The sequence below is a fragment of the Vombatus ursinus genome, unplaced genomic scaffold, assembly GCF_900497805.2.
Source record: "Vombatus ursinus unplaced genomic scaffold, bare-nosed wombat genome assembly UNPS02014773.1, whole genome shotgun sequence".
Classification (NCBI taxonomy): domain Eukaryota; kingdom Metazoa; phylum Chordata; class Mammalia; order Diprotodontia; family Vombatidae; genus Vombatus; species Vombatus ursinus.
The window spans coordinates 23,042,813-23,062,180 of record NW_020954551.1 but is presented as its reverse complement, the minus strand read 5'-3'; the positions used below and the strand labels follow the sequence as shown (position 1 = coordinate 23,062,180).

At 35.8% G+C, this 19,368-nt stretch overlaps 1 protein-coding gene across 5 annotated transcripts in view; it reads right to left on the bottom strand.

Moving 5' to 3' along the window:
* CHL1 (cell adhesion molecule L1 like) overlaps positions 1 to 19,368 on the bottom strand; it is a 279,234-nt gene that overhangs the window by 61,395 nt on the left and 198,471 nt on the right. For all 5 annotated transcript variants that reach the window (XM_027863960.1, XM_027863965.1, XM_027863963.1 and 2 more), the window contains 3 exons: positions 18,431 to 18,551; positions 14,289 to 14,473; positions 5,530 to 5,661 (listed from right to left, as the gene is read on the bottom strand). In XM_027863960.1, the coding sequence (XP_027719761.1) occupies positions 5,530 to 5,661; positions 14,289 to 14,473; positions 18,431 to 18,551 (438 nt within the window). The remainder of the gene's footprint in view (positions 1 to 5,529; positions 5,662 to 14,288; positions 14,474 to 18,430; positions 18,552 to 19,368) is intronic.

Sequence of the window (19,368 nt, the reverse complement as noted above, 5' to 3'; positions counted from 1 at the left end):
AACCTTAATTACCAAATTCAATGATCTGTTCTCAACCCAGATGCTTTTTGACCTCCCTTCTGTATTCATAACCACATCCTGGATACTCATACCTTGTACAGTTATTTTGTTTTACTTTGGTGGCACTGCTATTACCTGGTTCTTCCCCTCTTATCTATTCCATTTCTCCTCCTCTTATTTCTCTGATTTTTATCTCATTCCCTTTTATTAGATTTTCATCCATACCATACCCTCCAACTACGTGTGTCCTCCAAGGCTCTTTTCAGGGATCTCCTCTCTTAGTTTTATACCACATCTCTAAGTGACGTCATAAGCTCTCATGTTATCTATTATCTTTTCTATGAAGATCATTCCCAGATCTATATATCCGGCTCTATTCTCTCTCTATAATTATAGGCCACCATCTCCACCTAATCTTGAGTGACTTTAACTGGGTGATCAACATACATCTGAAAGAACTCATTGTCCTTCCCCTCACACTTTCTGAACTTTCCTATTATTGTGGTGGGTACCACCATCCTCCCAGTAACATAGGCCTGAAAATTTAACACCATCCTCCCGTCCTTACTTTTACTCACGCCAAATATTTTCTGTGTCACATCTTGTCATTTCTACTTTCAAAATCTCTCTCATAAACATCATCCTCCTTCCACTCATTTAATCACAATCCTAGTTCAGTTTCTCATTACCTCTTGCCTAGACAATTGCAATAGCCCTCTGATTGGCCTCCATGTTTCAAGTCTCTGCCCCTTCCAACCCATCCTCCACTCAGCAGCCAAAGTGATTTTCCTAAAGCTCAGTTCAGGTCTGACCATGTCAGCTCCTTGTTCAAACAGATCTAACATCTCCCTATGTCCTCCAGGATCAAATACAAAGTCCTATAATATTCTTCATTCTTCCTTAGTTGTGTGTATATGTGTATATATGTATACATATATGCGCACATATGCATGTGCATGTGAATGAATGCATATGTATACCCACATATAGATATATATGTATACACACATGTATATTGTACATACATGTACTTATACACAGATGCATGTATATACATGTGCATAAAATATATTTATGCATATTATACCAAGCTATAATGTGAGGGGTATATGTGCCTATGTGTGTGTGAATGTATAAATACCAATGTATAAATGTATATATTGTGCATACATTTTATAGAATTTTAGTTTTCTTAAGATAAAACCAGAAGTATATAAGGATATAAGTATGTATACAATATGTATGTGTGTATGCATGTGTGTATGCATATGTAGGTATGTATACACACATCTATACATCTATATATACACATAGATATATCTACAGATATCCATATTTGTACGTATAATATGTGCTTAGTTAATTCGTATGACGTCTCACCTTTCTTTATGTTTTCAGAACTTAATAAAGAGCCTAGCACCTAATTTTTCATGACTTTTTGGTAACTGACTAACTGAATGGAATAAAGGTTGTATCTGAGAGAAAGAGACATTACCAAAAAAAAAAAAAAAAACAACAACCCAGTTTGAAGCTAAAGATGATGAGTTTTGCTTTGTTCCTGTTGAATATGGATGTCTCCAGAACATCATGTTTGAAATGTTCAGGAGGTCAGCAGAGAGAATGGAGGTCTGTGAGATCTGTGAGTCATCTGTGTAGATATGGATGATAATTAACACAATGGGAGCTAAGGAGGTCACCAAAGGAGCATATTATAATTTGCATTACAATTATCTGTGTAAGTCTTATTTCCATCTGCTAGATTTTAAGCCTCTTGATGAAGGGAATATATATTATTAATATTTTTCTCCTTCTCAGTGTATAGCAAAAGGAATTCATAAACTAGGAATTAGAAAGATGTCAAATATAGGAATGAATAAATGAATGCAGCTTGAGGAGGACTTTCTTTTTTTTCCCTTTCTTTGCATCCCCAAAGCTTAACACAGTGTCTTGTACATTGTAAATGCTTAATAAATGCTTATTGTATTGAAATTAATTAACAACCAAGCTACTTGCTCTTCTCCAAGACCACTGTACTCCTGTTTTTATATATCTTTGCTGCTTTCCTTACTTCAAATGATGCCGTGCCCTCCTCCATTTTCTACCTGTCCAAATGCTACCCATCCCTTGTGTCCCAGCTAAAACTCTACCTCCCTTCAATAGCTATTATTCCTTACAGTGAATTCTCACCTTTCTCTGAAATTTTAGAGTCCTTGTTTTGATATTTAACTATTTAATACATATGAAGCACCAGGAAGTCAAGGACTATGAGTCTCAAACCCTTTTTAGGTATTGTTCTATACATATAGAACAGAGTCCTTTCGAATGAAATAGAATCAATTTGAATTTTTTCTCAAGATATGAAATAGAGAAATACATACACACGTATACATATATGTAGACTTGTACCTGTGCATATATACACACATGTACATATGTTTATACATAAGCATATACATATGCACTCAAGTGTACATGTGTATATATACACCAAATGTCTTGACGTCTTGAGCCTATCACTCTATTAGTTAAAAATCCCATGTGTAGCGTTGTCTCAAAATTAAGTGGGGTTAAACTATTACCAAAGAATGAACAACATATTTTTTTTTCCCATTGAAACAAATCTGTTGAAAGTGTAAATGATACAGCCATTTTGAAACATTAACTACTATGAGGCATAGGGATCATCACAGGATTCCTCCTCTATTCTTCATGAACTGAGGAGGGTATATAGAGTCTGAAGAAATGGGTTTGAATCTCAGCTATGGTACTTACTATCCCCATAGCTTTGGGAAACTCATTTAACCTTTAAAGGTCCCAGATTCCCACTTCATAAAATTTCTAAGGTTCCTTCCAAATTTTAGGTTCAAGATCTATGACTTTATCATTATTTTTAAATCATGAAACCATTACTGGATTCATTTATTCAAAAAGCATTCATTGAACATCTACTATTTTCTGAGCATTGTAGCAGGCACTGAGGGAATTACAAAGTTTAGATAAGCTTTCTGCCCTAATGGATCTTATAATCTAACAGAAGAACAACAGTCCGAAACAGATAACTAGAATCAATTAATAAATCAATAGTTGCTATGAGGAAGCATTTATCCAGCAGCTATTATATGTTAAATTCTTGCAATAAAAAGCTAAAAATGATGCAACTCTTGCCCTAAAGGAATTTTCATTCAACAATTTAAAATACACAATTCATTAAAAGGACATTAAAGCAATTGTAAAGAAAGGGACTACGTAAAATTTTTGGCAAAGTTCATCATCACCAGGGACCTATCAGTTTTCACATAAAAGGCAGTATTTGCATTAAGATTTAAAGATCAGGTACAAATTCAAGAAAAGACAACTTAAGTCAACATTTTTTCCCCTTACTCAACATCTTTAGAGAGAGAACAAATCTTGTGTCTTTCCTCTGCAATGATCTGTAGCTTAGTAGGCATAGAGCCTGTTTGTACATAGCTGTTTGTAAGGTGTCTCCTCCCTTTGACTATGAGTTTCCTTGAGAACAGAGATTGTCTTCTTCATTTGTATATCCTTAGAATTTAGCAGAGTGCGTGGCACTTAATAAATGCCAGCTGACAGACTGCCTGACTGACAAATGCCTATCTGCATTCACAGAATTATATCCAATATAACTTGAAAGATCCATTGTTTTATCAACACCTGTTTTCCATAATAATAATAATAATAATAAATAATGTTGCTTCAAAAATCACCATGGCTAAAACTGATGATCCATCTTCTGGTGACACTATGCCATACTGCAACTAGGCAGGCAAGTCCTGGTGGACCAGGTACATAGTCCACAACTGATAATCCACAAATCGTTTGCAATGTGGTAATCCCTTCTGGGGTGTATATTCTACTTCTCTCAGGGTGACCTCCATATCACGATGAGGGTAAGCTCCTTGAGAGCAGAGAATGTTTCATTGTTTGGATTTGCACTCATAGAACCTAAGACCTGGTTGTACACATAATAAATACATGTTGATTGCTTATTTGCTAGTTTGACTGATCAGCTTTGTGGAGAGAATAATTTATATACCTAAAGACAAGTTCTAAGTTCATGCAATTTTTTTAAGTAAAATAAGCCCAACTCTTTTGCCTTTCCCCATAGGAACGGATCATTCTGCATAAGGTTCTAGACCTGTTTCTTCTCTTGTTTGTTTAATAAATATAAATGAAGACTCAAAATAAATAAGCATATACATTAAGTCCTCACATAGTTCAATATTAATTTATGTACCACCTTGTTTATCAATTCAGTTTTTTAGGTTGTTTATTCATCACTATGATCAGAGCATTGGACTGGAAATGGTGTGACACATAATAGAAATGAGAGCAGGCCCTGCCAGCTTGACCTCATGACACTTACCTTCAAGTTGTAACTAGGACAATACATAAATAATCACTATAGTATAAAAAAATAAAACAGAAAAAGCACATTAAAGAGGTACAAAGTGCAGTCTATGAAAGGTGCCATGAATAAACATTTTTTTCTAAAACCACATTAATCCTTTTTACTTTGGTTCTTCAAACTTGGGTATGATTTTGACAGATGGAGATGAGACAGGTCACTCCAAGTACAGGAAACCACATAGGGAAAATCACAAAGGCTTGAAGGCTTGGAATATTTACAAGGAATCATAAGCAGTCAAGATTGACTGGTGTATGAGTTCAGAAAGAACAGAGGCTCAAACTCACAGGCCCAGAACCAAGTGTGTCCCAACCCTAGTAGTTTAAAATATAATTGGGAAATATTTAACAAAATAAATAAAGACAATAAAACATAGATAATGTTTATTTGTGGTTTTCTAAGTAAATATGTACTCAAGAGATTTGTTTCTATTTTTGAGTTTGATGCTACTTATGAAAAGGCATGATATAAGATAAGGTTGGCAAAGTGAGGTTAGTGGCATGCTATGAAAGGTTTTTAATGCCAACCTAATGAGTTTGTATATTTCACTTAGTGAACAAGAGGAGACCAATAAAAAATATTTTGGCCAGGGGAGTCATTATACCAGATATGTTATTTTTTGGTCATGGTTTAAAGGATAGATTTCAGAGGAAAATGACTCGGAGTGGAGAGACTGATGAGGAGGCAACTTGCATAGTCCAGGCTGGGCGGTAATGAAGGCTTGAGTTTGGCAACTGGCAGTTGAAGTAGAAAGAAGGCACAAAGCAAGAGATAGTTCATAATAGAATCAACAGGGTCTGGGAACTCGTAAGATTCAGGAGGTGAAAGGAATGGAAATGAAAGCAAATGCTGAATTTTTGAATCTTGGTCAACAGGGAAAAATGGTATTATCAAGAGCGATAGCAAAGTCAGAAGCTGGCGTCTATATTATAGAGAATAAGTTACTTGAATCTAGAATAGGATACTTCAGAATGTACTAACCTGGCCTAATCTTGAAATCAGATTTATTTATCTGGCTAAACACACTGACTGAGTTGGATTCATCCTACTAAGCTATCAGCTTCAAGGATTGCTAATCGTCAAGACAATTTAATAGCACTCACTATCAGCGGGTAGGCCATTGATTTTCCACTCTATTTCAGGGGTAGGTTCTCCCTCGGCTTCACACAGCAGGATCCCATTGCTCCCAATGCTGTACACAGCACTTTCAGGTTTCTTTGTCCAGCGAGGAGGTTCTGGTAATAGAAAAAACACCAAGAAAACAAGTTAAAAATGTCTTGTTGCCAAGGCTGGAAATCCCATGATCATCCAGCAGATGGCAGACTCTATCAAGTATTTCCTGGCAGAATTTTTTTTTTTTCCCTTTCCCAATAACATCATGTAGGGGTGGTAAGCTAAATATAACTTACTAAAGAAACATTTTATAATTTTTTTGCAATCATTAAGTAAAACAAAAATAACTTACTAAACTATGTAAATATGGTCATTTTGCTTAGTTCCAGAAATACCTTTCCTCATCAGTGGAGAGCTGGAGGTGGAATAGCCAGATGGTATGCTGATTTAGTTCTACTGTATGGTTTTGGAAGTCTGACAAACAGGACACATGTTTCAAAATTTGTGTTTTCAGAAAAGTCTTCTAAATGGCAAAACACTTAAAAATACAGTAAGATTGAAAAAGCTTTCTTATAAATCTTATACAATTTACTAAATAATTTTTCAGAAAGACAGTTTTTTTGGTCTTTTTTCTTTTTTCAAATCACTCTGGCATATAGACAGAGAGCTGACCATTAAGCCAGGATGACCTGGGTTCAGGTCCCATCTCTGACCCAAATTTTCCAAGTGGCCATAGACAAATATGGTAACTCCCAAGGGTGCTAGCAACTCTCTAAGACTGAACATTTCACAGAAGGTGCCAAGCTTTATTGGTAGAGAATTTTTTTTAGAAGTTTTTTATACCAAGGAAATCACAGGTACAATCCTTATCCTTTCTCTAGAATTAGGTAATGTAATGCTTTCAGATCTTGATATGAATCAAAATGAAACTTTTTTTCCTTTTATTGCCAATAACATTGTCATATTTTGTAACCTTTAGCACTGTGTCAGGATCAAAAAAAAATAAAGAGTTAAAGTGTGGGTGATGTGGTTTCTTTTGAAAGTTATTTGAAAAATAATTTCTGAATACTTCTTCCCCTCACCCCATGCACTAATGAATGGCTATTCCCCCTGAAACTGAGCTTTTATTCTACAAGAAAAGTCACTAGGAGTGGAGTTTAAGAATAAAAAAAAGCACTGAAGACAAAATCGTTCACACACAAGAAAAGGGAAAGTGACAGAAATATTACATGAAATAAGGTTGTACAAACAGTCCTGGTAAAGTCAAGTCTGAGCAAGAAAATTCATTTTCTAATTATCTCCTAGGGTGTGCGTATGATGTTTTAATTGTTCACCTTCCAGTTGAAAAAAGCCATGCCTTTGTAAATCGTGCATTCAAAAGCTGTACATTTGGTAAGCCATAAAATGGCTAACATGGAATCTCCCTAACTCCCAAAGGCATTTTATATTCAGCATCACTCTTACTAGTCTCACATCTGAGTTGAATAAAAAATGTCTTTTTACTTGATTTCAGTCTTTTTCCAAATAATGACATTCCATTAAATGTAGATAAATTATTAGTTCAAGCAATGTATAAAATTTTTACTATTCACAATGTAGGGCTCACTAAAACCTAATGCTTCCAGGAGTTGGCAGGCTTAATTGGTCTTCTTGTTACAATACATGCTAGGGAATAGGTAACAAAGGTACAATGTAAGTCAACATATATTTCAAGGTATCTTCATCAAGATGAAGTCATTCCCACCCCTATTCTATTCCATCTGGTAATTCCACTTGTCTATCACTATCTGCTCTAGGACAGCACAATCATCAAATTTTAGAACTGAAAGAAATTGTAAATTGCATAGAGACTAAGCCTTTTATTTTATATATGAGGAAACTTCAGAGATATGGAAAATCTAGGCCATATTCTTTACACATGGATGGGGAAGAGCTGAAGCAGAGTTGAGATTTTCAGATTCATGAGCAAATATTTGTCCACTTTACTCAACGGACAAAGATATGTCACAAACATAAGATTTATAGGCTCATATGCCTAGAGATGGAAGAGATGTTAGAAGTCAGAGAGATCCATTGCCTCATTTTACAGATAAGGTAACTGAAAGGTCAAGTATCCTGTCCAGCAGGGTCACACAGCTAACTTAGTCTTATCTTTCTTATCACAGGGTATATAGTAAGTAATTTTGAAATTACCATACCACAAACACACCAGAAAAATCATATTTTTCTCTAATTTTTTATCCTACTGTTCTCCATTTTTTACATTTACATGTGTTGAGTGAACCATATTTAATTTTTCTCTTTACATCTCTTCATCCATGGTCATCTCCTCTGCCTGTGCTGCATAAGGTACAGACACACACACACATATGTACACACAAATGTATGCATACATATGTGTGCAGATATAGATACATATTTTACTATCTCTCTCTATGCACACACACATATATTTATTTATTTATTATAAACACTTTTTTAATCTTCATTTGCCTTAACTTTTGAGACAATGTTGATCCAAAGTGACACAACATAACAGTAATGTTGTTGGTGAAAGAGCAAAATGTGTTTCATTCTGACCCAGATCAAGACATAAATACATTATATCAGCCAATGTTTGCATAAAGATTAGGAATAGAACTGTGCTTGAATTGGTATAGAGAAAGCCTATATAAGGATATTCTCTATCAGCGAAGACTAACACCTTCTGTGAAATGTTCAATCTTAGAGCATCGTCTTGTACCCTTAGAAGTTAAGTGATTTGTCCAAGATCTCATGGACAATATGTGCTCAAGGTGGAACTTGGACTCAGTTCTTCCTGGCTTAGGAGTCAGCTCTTTATTGATAATACCAAAGTGCTCTGCAAAAGACACACTGTTCTTTGAGACAAATGATTTACTAAGTTGTATAAAATACACAATATCTGCTTCCATTAAACAAAGTTCATTTAAAAATATATATACTAGAATGCTGTATTACAGAGAAGAAGGAGAAGGGGGTAAGAAGGGGTGATTGAGGGAGGATATAGCGGCCTTATCTAGATAGCAGCTAATTTGTGTCACGGAAAGAACGCGAACCATGGAGTCAGGAAGACCAGAATTCAAATCTGGCCTCAGATATATCCTAGCTCTATGATCCCGGGCAAGTATTTTAACTTCTGTGCCTCAGTTTCTTCATCTATAAAATCATGATAGCATCATCTGCCTCACACATGGTTGTTATATGAATCAAGTAAGCTAACATATATAAAGAATTTTGCAAACTTTTGTGGTGGCGGTGGTGGTGGTTATGATTGTGGTGGTGGTAGTGGTGGTGGTAGTAGTAGTAGTAATATGGAAGGTAAAAGCTGCTCTCTAGGACACATAGAAATATGTCCTATGCCCAATGGCAACCCATTCTATGCTGTACCTTGTTAAAAAAAAAAAAAACCCTCATTCTCTCCACGCTGTTTGCTGTAGTTTATCTGATCATGTCATCCTCTACTCAATAAACTCCAGTGTTTCTTTATTGCCTCCAGCAATAAATACAAAATGCTATGTTTGGCATTCAAAGCCCTTCATAACCTAGTCCCCTCCTATCTTTTTTTGTCTTCTTGGACCTTACTCTCCATCACGTCCTCTTTCATCCAGTGACGCTGCCCTCCTGGCTAATACATGAACAAAATATTCCATCTCTCATCTACAGACATTTTCTCTGGCTCACCCCCATGCCTGGAACATTCTTCCTCCTCCATTCCAATCACCAACCTCCCTGCCTTCTGCTAAGTCTCAACTAAAATCCCACATTCTACAGAAAGCCTTCTCTAACTCCTCTTAATTATAGTGACTTCTCTCTTTTAATTATTTCCTATTTATCTTCTATATAGCTTATTTTGGACATATTAGTTTACATGTTGGCTTCCTCATTAGACTATAAAATCCTTGAAAAAAAGGATTTCTTCTGTACCTATTTTTGTATTCCTGCTGCTTACCACAGTGCCTGACACACTTAATAAATATTTGCTGATTGACTGATTATCAGAACTAAATTCCCCCCCATAAATGGGTAAAATAGTGGGTTTCCTAAGTATTTCTACTTCTATAATTGAGGAACTGATTGGGTAGACAGAAGCATGTTAAATGATGGTACCAAGAATCTTGTAAATTAGTTGAATGAAATTGAAGAAACACATTCACTACCATTTGTCCTGAAAAGCTTACAACTGGAGTACCAGAAAGTACAGGAAATGGCATTCTCTCTCTCCCCTTCCCTACCCAGAAAGTTGTCACCTTTCCCAAGATTCTCAATAGCTCCCAATTAACATTTGGATCCTAATTTTTAGAACAAACACATTTCAGCAGGATTGTACAAATTAATGAAGTTAATGGATGTGTGTATGTGTGTGTGTGTGTGTGTGTGTGTGTTATCTTAATGCATGGGTGTCATTGTAAATTGTATGGCTTATAGACATAGGATCAAAGTTGTAGAATTTGATGAATTTCCAACTCCTCATTTTTCAAATTTATTAATGAATGATAGAGAGCTTTAAAAAAAAAGAAAAGGAAGTCATTTTTCTTGTTTGATAAAAGGCATTTGACTTCATGGTGGGTACTTTTTTGGGGGGGATGGGAGAGTTTGAGAGGGTTGGAATAATTTCATGCTACTTTCCTAGTGGTTTGAGAGGTATAATTGTGTACCAATTTCAGGCTCATTCTGCCCCTTTCTTCTGGTATCATGGACTTCTTCCTCAAGGCTGCTGCGTACCTTTTGCCCAATTTCTCATCGTGTGGAAATTTTCCATCATGCCCCATGTAAGGCAGTTACCATATCCCCATAATATTCCTTTAGATAAAATTCAACCATTTGTACTCAAAAACTCAGTTTTCACTTTGTTTGAGGTGAGCTACTTCTTGTCAGGTTATGATTAATTTATCTAAGAGTCATGTCAATAGCAATAATAAATATTGTGTCGTTCCACTCCCATGTAGCTTCCACAAAGTGCCAAAAAATATTTTCATGTCTTTAATGAAAATGCCCTGACATTTTACTTATAACGATTATAGAACTGCAACCATTTTACATTTGTATGTAGTTATAAGACACCGGTTAGAAGATTGGATTTGGGTTTTTTGTCTAAAAGAAAAAGGGATAACCTATAAGATATCCTAATACAACAGGTGTCTTTTTAAAGTCACAAGGGATTGTAAGGAAATGGACTTGGTGGTGAAGTCCAACTGGCATTTTGCTATATAGTTAATCTTCATTCTTTTTATGGAGGGGGGATGGGCAGGGAAGGAATAGGATAAGAAAGATAAAAGACATCCATCAAAAATGAGTGCATCCCTCTGCTGTCCCCCCATATGATTCATGGTGGCATTTACTGATTTCAGACTTTAGAAAAAGGAGGTGTTTTTAGATTCTGTCTGGCTTTCACTTGGATTTGTGAAGCAGAGCTCCTGATACATAGAACCAAGGGTCACCTATAGTTGTTTTTCTTTGAGGAGAAGGATTTAATGATTCTCATAAAAACACTGTTTACATCTCAATAGACTTAATAGTTGTTTTATGAATAGTGAAGATAATTTGTTCAAGGAGCCTATGGGAACATAGAATCCTATGGTCAACATTTTGAATTCCTTAATTAATTTCGCATTCAAGATATGTTCTTTCTTTTTCTTTCTTTTTTTTTTCTGGTAACTCCTGCAATTCCTTTGAAAGCTTCAATTTTACAGTCAAGAAAACCATGGCCAGATTGTTAAAATATTCAGCTACAGTAGCACAGTTCCAGACCATCTGGAAGAATTTCCAATAGTCAGCAACTTGGAGGATCATAGCAGTGAACAATTATCCATGCTTGGAATTTATATGTGCACGGATATCTAAGCAAGAGAAAATATTCATTTTGTACAGAGTATCACAGTCTGGCAAAATGACGGTCCATTACAGAATCCTAAAATGGGTGGAGAGAATACTAATGCAAAGTCTTCTTAACCCTCTCTCTCCGAATTTCTTTCTGAAGGTGAGTGAGTATGACTTCACACAAGAATAAATGGCTATTAGCAAACAGTAGTTTGGTTGTGAATGTGTTTGCCCTTATGTGCATGATTTTGTTGTTTTGCCAAAAAAGAAAAAAAAATAAAACAAAACTGATGCTCCTTGGTCTGGTTTCACCCAGTCTATAGCATTTTATCTGAGGATAAACACTAGGTTGAGACATCCAGTTTGGGAACTACGAATTCTAGAAAGTTGATGCTATTTATATTTTAAATTATAAATGCAATTTGCCTTTTTGCCTTAATAAACTCAAAATATTAGGCCAATCCAAATGGTTAAATTAGATCGACTTTATTTTTTTTTTATTAGGAACTACATGTAAGATCCCAAGCAACAATTTCCTATCTGAATACAATTATTCCTTTCAATAGCTTTGTCTACATATCAAAAAGAGATATATGTGAGGTCACTATCTAAATGACTATTTCTTTGCAGTTAACACATACAGACATAGCAAAAACTTCTACATGGATAAGCTGACTCAAAGTATCAGGTTGAGTAACTTCAAAATACAAAGTCACAAGATGATTAGGGAACCTTTATTTCGGCTCTGCAGACAGTCAAAATGCCTAAATGACTTCCAGACTTGAACCAATACCACTAACGGATGATTCTTCATTATGAGCTTAACAAAATTTAACTAAGCATTTATTCATCTTTTGGTGAATAGACTCAAGTTAAGTAAGGGGGAAAAATCTATTTTTTTTTTCATTTTCATTCTTTGTAAACTTTTTCCACCCCAAAATATATCTCAGCCAGCTCAATTCTATTAGGATTTGATTAGCACAGTAAATGGCACTCAGAACTCTTCTTGTTCTGCTAAATGATGTGTCATTTGTTTTCTGTGTTTCTCTTTATGATATTTACTTTAAAGAGAGGAAGAAAAAGAAGCACAAAGATCATGTACAAATGGCATTTCCTCAGTGTCTCAGCTTCCACATCTGTAAACGAGAAGGTTGGACTGGATGCCCTTTATGGCCCTTTCCAGCTCTAAGGCTATTATTCTATGATCATATGACTCATACTGCCACATGCTGTTTAAGTCTCTAAACGTTAAGCATATCAAGTGTGTTACTGAGTAGAAAGAAAAATAAATGAATGAATGATTTTATGGATGAATGAATAAAATAAGTCTACTTTCTAAATTTCTGTAAGAGTATCAGCCCACTGAAACACATTACCCATTCTTAAAAAATTAGTATTCAAAGGGGCTGCAGGGACCATGATGTCCAACACCCTCATAGGAGGTCTAGAGCAGTTAGGTAACTTACCCAAGGCAAACAATGAGCTAGTCCCACAGCTGACACTAGAAGATAGCTCATCAAGCTTTTTGGGAGGATTATAGACCTGGTACAGCCTTTGAGTCCATACAATGGAGGTTCATTCTCACTATGCAAATGGTAAAAGGCATTCTGTGGAATGACTCCACCACAGCCCTATCCTAACCCAACCTCTAAAAATTGTAGTGGTAAGGAGTTGAATAAAAATTTAAATATGAACTTTTTTTTTCAAATCAAAATGACTCTGAGGTACCACATCACACCCATCAGATTGGCTAACATGACAAAATAGGACAATGATAAATGTTGGAAATGATGTGGGTAGTTTGGCACACTAATGTATTGGTGGAGCTGTAAACTGATCCAGCCATTCTGGAGAGCAATTTGGAACTATGCCCAAAGGGCTATAAAATTGTGTATACCCTTTAACCCAGCAATACCACTTCTAGATCTGTATCTCAAAGAGATTATAAAAATGGGGAAAGGAGCCACATGCACAAAAATATTTATAGTGTCTCTTTTTGTGGTGGTGAAGACCTGGAAATTGAAGGTATGCTCATCAATTGGGGAATGGTCGAACAAGTTGTGGTACATCAATATAATGGAATACTATTGTGCTATGAGAAATGATGAGCAGGCAGTCTTCAGAAAAACCTGGAAAGACTTATATGAAATGATGCTGAGTGAAATGAGCAGAACCAGGAGAATGCTGTACACAGTGACGGTCACACTGTGTGATGATTGACTTTGATAAACTTGGCTTTTCTCAGCAAAACAAGGGCCAAAGACAACTCCAAAAGACTCATGATGGAAAATGCTATCCACATCCAGAGAAAGAACTGTGGATTCTGAATGCAGGTGGAAGTATACTATTTGCTCTCCTTTTCCTTTATTGTTTTGTTTTATTGTTTCATTCTTGTGGTTCCTCCCACTAGTTCTAATTGTTCTTTACATCATCACTAGTGGGAAAATATTTTTAATATGAATGTATAACTAGAGCCTATGTCAGATTGCATGCCATCTTGGGGAGGGGAGAAGAAAGGGAGGGGGAGAAAATTTAAAACTCAAAATCTGATGGAAATGAATGTTGAAAACTAAAAATAAATAAATGCACTATTCATTTTTTAAAAATATGAACTTTTTTGTATTTCATTTCCTGTACCATGCATATATAATTATATATGTGTACATGTATGCATAAACATATATATGTGTGTGTGGTATTTGACATGTATATAAGTGTGTATATCTCACATAATTATATGCACATGCATATGCATGTATATGTAGCTATTGAAATTCATTGTGTTCAAAAAATCTCAGGGCAGATTTGACCTATTAAAGCTCAAATTATTTTTAGAAGACCCTGTACACACACCATTTGCTCATTCACATAATATATAAAGGTAAGAAATTATTTGAAATGGAAATAGTACCTTCTACTGTGACTCGGAATTCATGCATGGCAGTCCCTTTGTAATTCTTGGCCATACAACGGTAATGTCCTTTATCTATGTGAGTGACCTGTTCAATCTTCAAAGTCTTTCCAAAATTTTCTCGTTCTTCTCTTCCCTTGGGTAAATCTTCACCCACTTTAGTCCAAGTGATCTGTGGAGTGGGTCTAGAAAATTACAAAACAGATTGATGAATAATGGCAAGGAAAACTCTCATCATATTTCCCATGATTACACCAATTGGGAGAACTTCGATGTCTCTATACCCACTTTGACTCCTCACAGATGAATACAGAAACACAATGACAAAGAGTGCTAAGATATTTTGAATTTCTATAATTTTGTTGATATGTTCTCTATTAAATCACCAAGATCAAGAAGCATTAATCTCCTAAATTCTTGATTCCCCTTTTCTGGAGCCCTATATACTTGAGAATGTAAAATAAGTGTGACTCAATGACCTTGGGGTCATTTTAGTCAATACAAATAACATTTAATTTTGTTTTGCAAATCTCTTTTCCTTCAAAATGAACATGTACAGGATCCCAGAAAGATATTTTATATGAATATTACCTTTTAACTGGGTCTACACTTCTTGGAAAATGTGTGATTTCACTGATGCTATTGAATTAACTACAAAATAACATTTCAATTTTTCTCAAAAAGACAAATAAACTACTAACAGCAACAAAAAAATCTATTTCTTAAACTGCCATTTAGTAATCATTTTGAAAGATGGCTTTGTATGGTAAATTTGGCCTAAATTACGAGAAGATGACTCAGATAATGCTTGATCAATATCTTAGGGTCTCCTGACCAACAGCCAAAATGTGTTCCACAAATCTAACCATCTACCTTGCCTTTTATGTAAGGCCAGTGCCTCAGCAGTGCCTTACAGTTACTCCTCTTGGGATGGGAAAATTTTGATAAACTGCACCTGACAAGATCAGTTTTCCCAATTTTGCCTGTATGCTTACCATACTGGTCCACTCTGCATGGGCTCAGTAGCAAAATAAGGCACAGTCAAGAATAATAAAAATATTAATAAATGTTGCAATAACAACACATTGAAGCAAGAGCCCAGCCAGGGACAAGGGACCAGTACAGCCACAGGTTGCCTTCTAGGTCCTTGGGTGTGGCCCTTTGACTGAGTCCAAGTTTTACAGAACAATCCTTAAGTATCCATAAGAAGTGCCATCAGCAGCTTCCACTTGTCTCAGATCTCCCAGGATTCACGAAAATGCCCCAGACAATCTTCTCCCACGCTGCCCATAATAGTAGCTACAACCTGCCTACTGGCACTACTGTTCCCCAACCACCTACCACTGCCTAACGTCATCAAAACAGCTATTTTCTATTTATCCAGGATTATGGGACTGAGAACACTCTGCAAGAAATAGTAATGTAATGAAATTTCCAACAGGCTGCTGAGGGAGAACATTATCTGCTGGTTTCCTGAGCAAACCACCTAACAGTATGTATACCCCAAGTCTCTTAACTGCTTATTTTTCATTCCTTCTGTTGGTGTGGAAATATGCCAAATCACAATCTATTCTATGCTTCAGATATATACAAACACACATACACATTTTACTGTACATTTTCTTAACAGTACAATTGTCTCCTTTTCTTTCCTTTTAGTTATATATATCCTTCAGTCCTTTCTTAACCTAACATACTCTAATATCAAAAGTGTTAGCTTGAAAATAGAAAATGTCTATTGAAGAGTATTATATCACTGTGAATTCAGTTTACCTAAGAATATAGCTATGAGCCAAAAGCATTTCCAGGTCTATTGGATTTTGTGTGTCATATTATTACGACTATTATTGTTTTTGATGGCCTGGTACATGTTAAATGGATAGCGGGGGCACAGCTGGTCTCCAAAGGTGACCTTGCTTTTATAGCTGAAATTGTTCATTCAAGCACATGAATCTTAGATTTCCAGGCTTAAGGCAGCTCTTTGTTCAGCTCTTTCACCTATTTCATCCTCTTCTTCTTTTTTATTATGTTATGTCATCTTTCTTTTTCTTGTCCCTAAATTAGTTATACATCTTATCATCCACAGGCATATAGCTGTTTTGTACATTTACCACCAGCTTAGTACATTACAGAATTATTTCCCTTTCTTTCCATTCATTCCAAGGTTATGGATTCAATCCTTAGATGAATAAGTTGACTTTTTTCAAACACTCCCCTCCCCCCAACACACACATCTCAATTCCACAGCCTAGCCCAGCCAGCCACGGCAAATTATTTTCCTCTCACAGGGAATGCAACATTCTCAGAGATGGTCAGAACCTCAGAGGTCATCTGGTCCAAATGGCATCTCAATAGGAGCTCCCTGTACAACATCCCCAACAAGTAGTGATTCAGTCTCTGCCAGAAGAGGTTCTATAAGAGAGAATTCCCTCTGTCCCCAGACAGTCCATTCTACACAGAGGAAGCTTCAAGCTGTTGGAAAGCTTTTGTTGCACCAAGTTTCGATTGGTCTGAATACACATACCTCCTGTTATTCCTAGTTTTATCCCCTAGGGTCAAATAGCATGAATCTCATACTCTTTCATTTGATAAACTTTAAAATATTTGAAAGCAGCTGTCCTGCCACCCCTAAGTCTTATTTCCTCATGACCAAATATCCTCAGATCCATCTCCTGATAAGTATGCTCTCTCATCATACTGGTTATACTGGCCAGAGATACTCTGGTTTATCAATACACTTTGAGAAATATGACTTCCATAATTAAATATACTACTTTAGGTTAGGTTTGATTACAGCCAAATACACAGAAATTATTCTCCATCTCATTCACATGCTATCCCTCTGTACATGTTTCCTATGACTACATTACACAGCATGGTTACATTTTGAGTTTCCAAATGTGGGTTAGTTGCTCATTTATACTTCTTTGTCATGCATCAATAATGCACTTCATCTTTGTGAATGACCTCAACCATCTTATATTTGTATTACTGACATTACATTTATGCCTATGAATTTTCTCATTATTACATTCAACTTAGGTTTGAAACCTCAAAATCAACACAACACTTCCCTCTCCATCACACCTAATATCTAATAAGTTGTCAAGTCCTATTGATTCAACCTACAAAATACATCTTCAAAATTGTCCCTTTCCCTCCACTCATGCAATTTTGTTGTTCAGTTGTTTCAGTCATGTCTTGCTCTTCATAACCCCATTTGGGGTTTTCTTGACAAAGATACTGGAGTGGTTTGGCATTTCCTTCTTCAGGACATTTTGCAGATGAAGAAACTGAGGCAAACAGGAGTAAGTGATTTGCCCAGTGTCACATAGCTAGGAAATGTCTGAGTCTAGATTTGAACTCAAGTCTTCCTGAATCCAGGTTCAACACTCTATCCATTGTGCCACTTAGCTGCCCCAACATACACAACTAACACTCAGTTTAGATAATCACCAATTCTTGCCTGGAATGTAGAAGCAATTTACTAACTTAATTCCCTGCCTCTGTTATCCCTTGTCTAATTTGTTCTTTACCCAACTGTCAAAATATCTTCCCTAATGTGTAGATCTGTCCATGTTCCTACATCATCAAAAACTTGGTAGCCATCTGGTCCTTCTTTCATCAGGCACATAGTGACTCTCACCAAAACTGAAAGTCTATGTCCTTGAGAGGGCTTCAAAATTTTCTTGTGTGTATGGACCTCTTTGACAGTTAGTGAAACCTATGGATCCTTTCTCTAAATAATGCTTTTAAAAGAAGAAAATAAATGAGATAGGATTATATCATAAAATAATCACTTATTAAAATATAAAACACACACACAGTCATAAGCTCAGAGTAAGAACCGATGGTCTAGCAAGAGCATGGCTATACTCTACCCTAATTCTATCATATACCAATAGGAGAGAATCAAGTATTAACCTCCATTCTAACCTATCGTCTGAATTAAAAGTAAGGTATATACAAGTATACACACATACATACACACACATAAACATCAAATTTAAATACACACATGAATACAAACACGTAAAATGCAATTGAATTGTAAATGCTCTTTCCAGACACATTTGGATTTCATGTATTCCTTTTTACAGAGCCTGACTTGACAAGATTATGAAACATGTTCAATTACTCACAAGCCTTCAGCAAAACACTCCAACAGCAGTGTCCCCCCTTTGATGATGGTGACTGAAGAATGACTGCCAGAAGTTTCAGGAGGCAAAAGCATTCTGGGTTCTCTTTGCTTGATTGAATTTGCTGTTCAAATGGAAAAGAAAGCTTGAGTCCTTTTCAGCTGAGAGAGAGAGAGAGAGAGCGATATTTCTGGAGCATTTCAAGTCTTCCCTTCATCCACTTCAGTGACTTAAGTAATTATAACTATTTTCCCATGAACACTTATTTTCACACCTACATGTAACATGGGTCAGATCAAATAATTGTGGACAATATAGTGAGCTAAAGAACTTGTTATTCTGCTACATAATTAACCCTTTTCCAAGGTCGAAGTATTTTGTGTAGTCATTAACACCTGGAAACAACTAGGTCAGTTGATGGCATCACTATTTACTCTATATTTCACCAAAATCACACACTTACACACACACACACACACACACACACACACACTCACAATGCATTCAGTCAGCTATATTGAGTTCTCTCTCTCTGTCTCTTTCTCTGTCTCTCTCTCTGTCTCTCTCTTTCTATCTCTTTCTCTGAATCTACACAAGCACAATATAGATATGTACGTGTACACATACATGGCTGAATGCAGTGCATATGATATACATGAGCATATATACATATAATTATACAGGGAAACAGAGTTTCCCTTTTCTGTGTAGAGTGCCTCTTTTCAGACTTAGGGCATTCACTAAGAGGGATTAATCTTCTTCAATTCTGATTTTACAAATGAATGAGAATTTCAAGTTGTATTCATATACATTCACATATATATACAAATATACATGAATATATATATACACATATATCCATGTAAATATCACAAAGCTGATGGAAAATAATATCTAGCAAACATATCATTTGACTGTTTTCCTTTAATCAAATATAATCC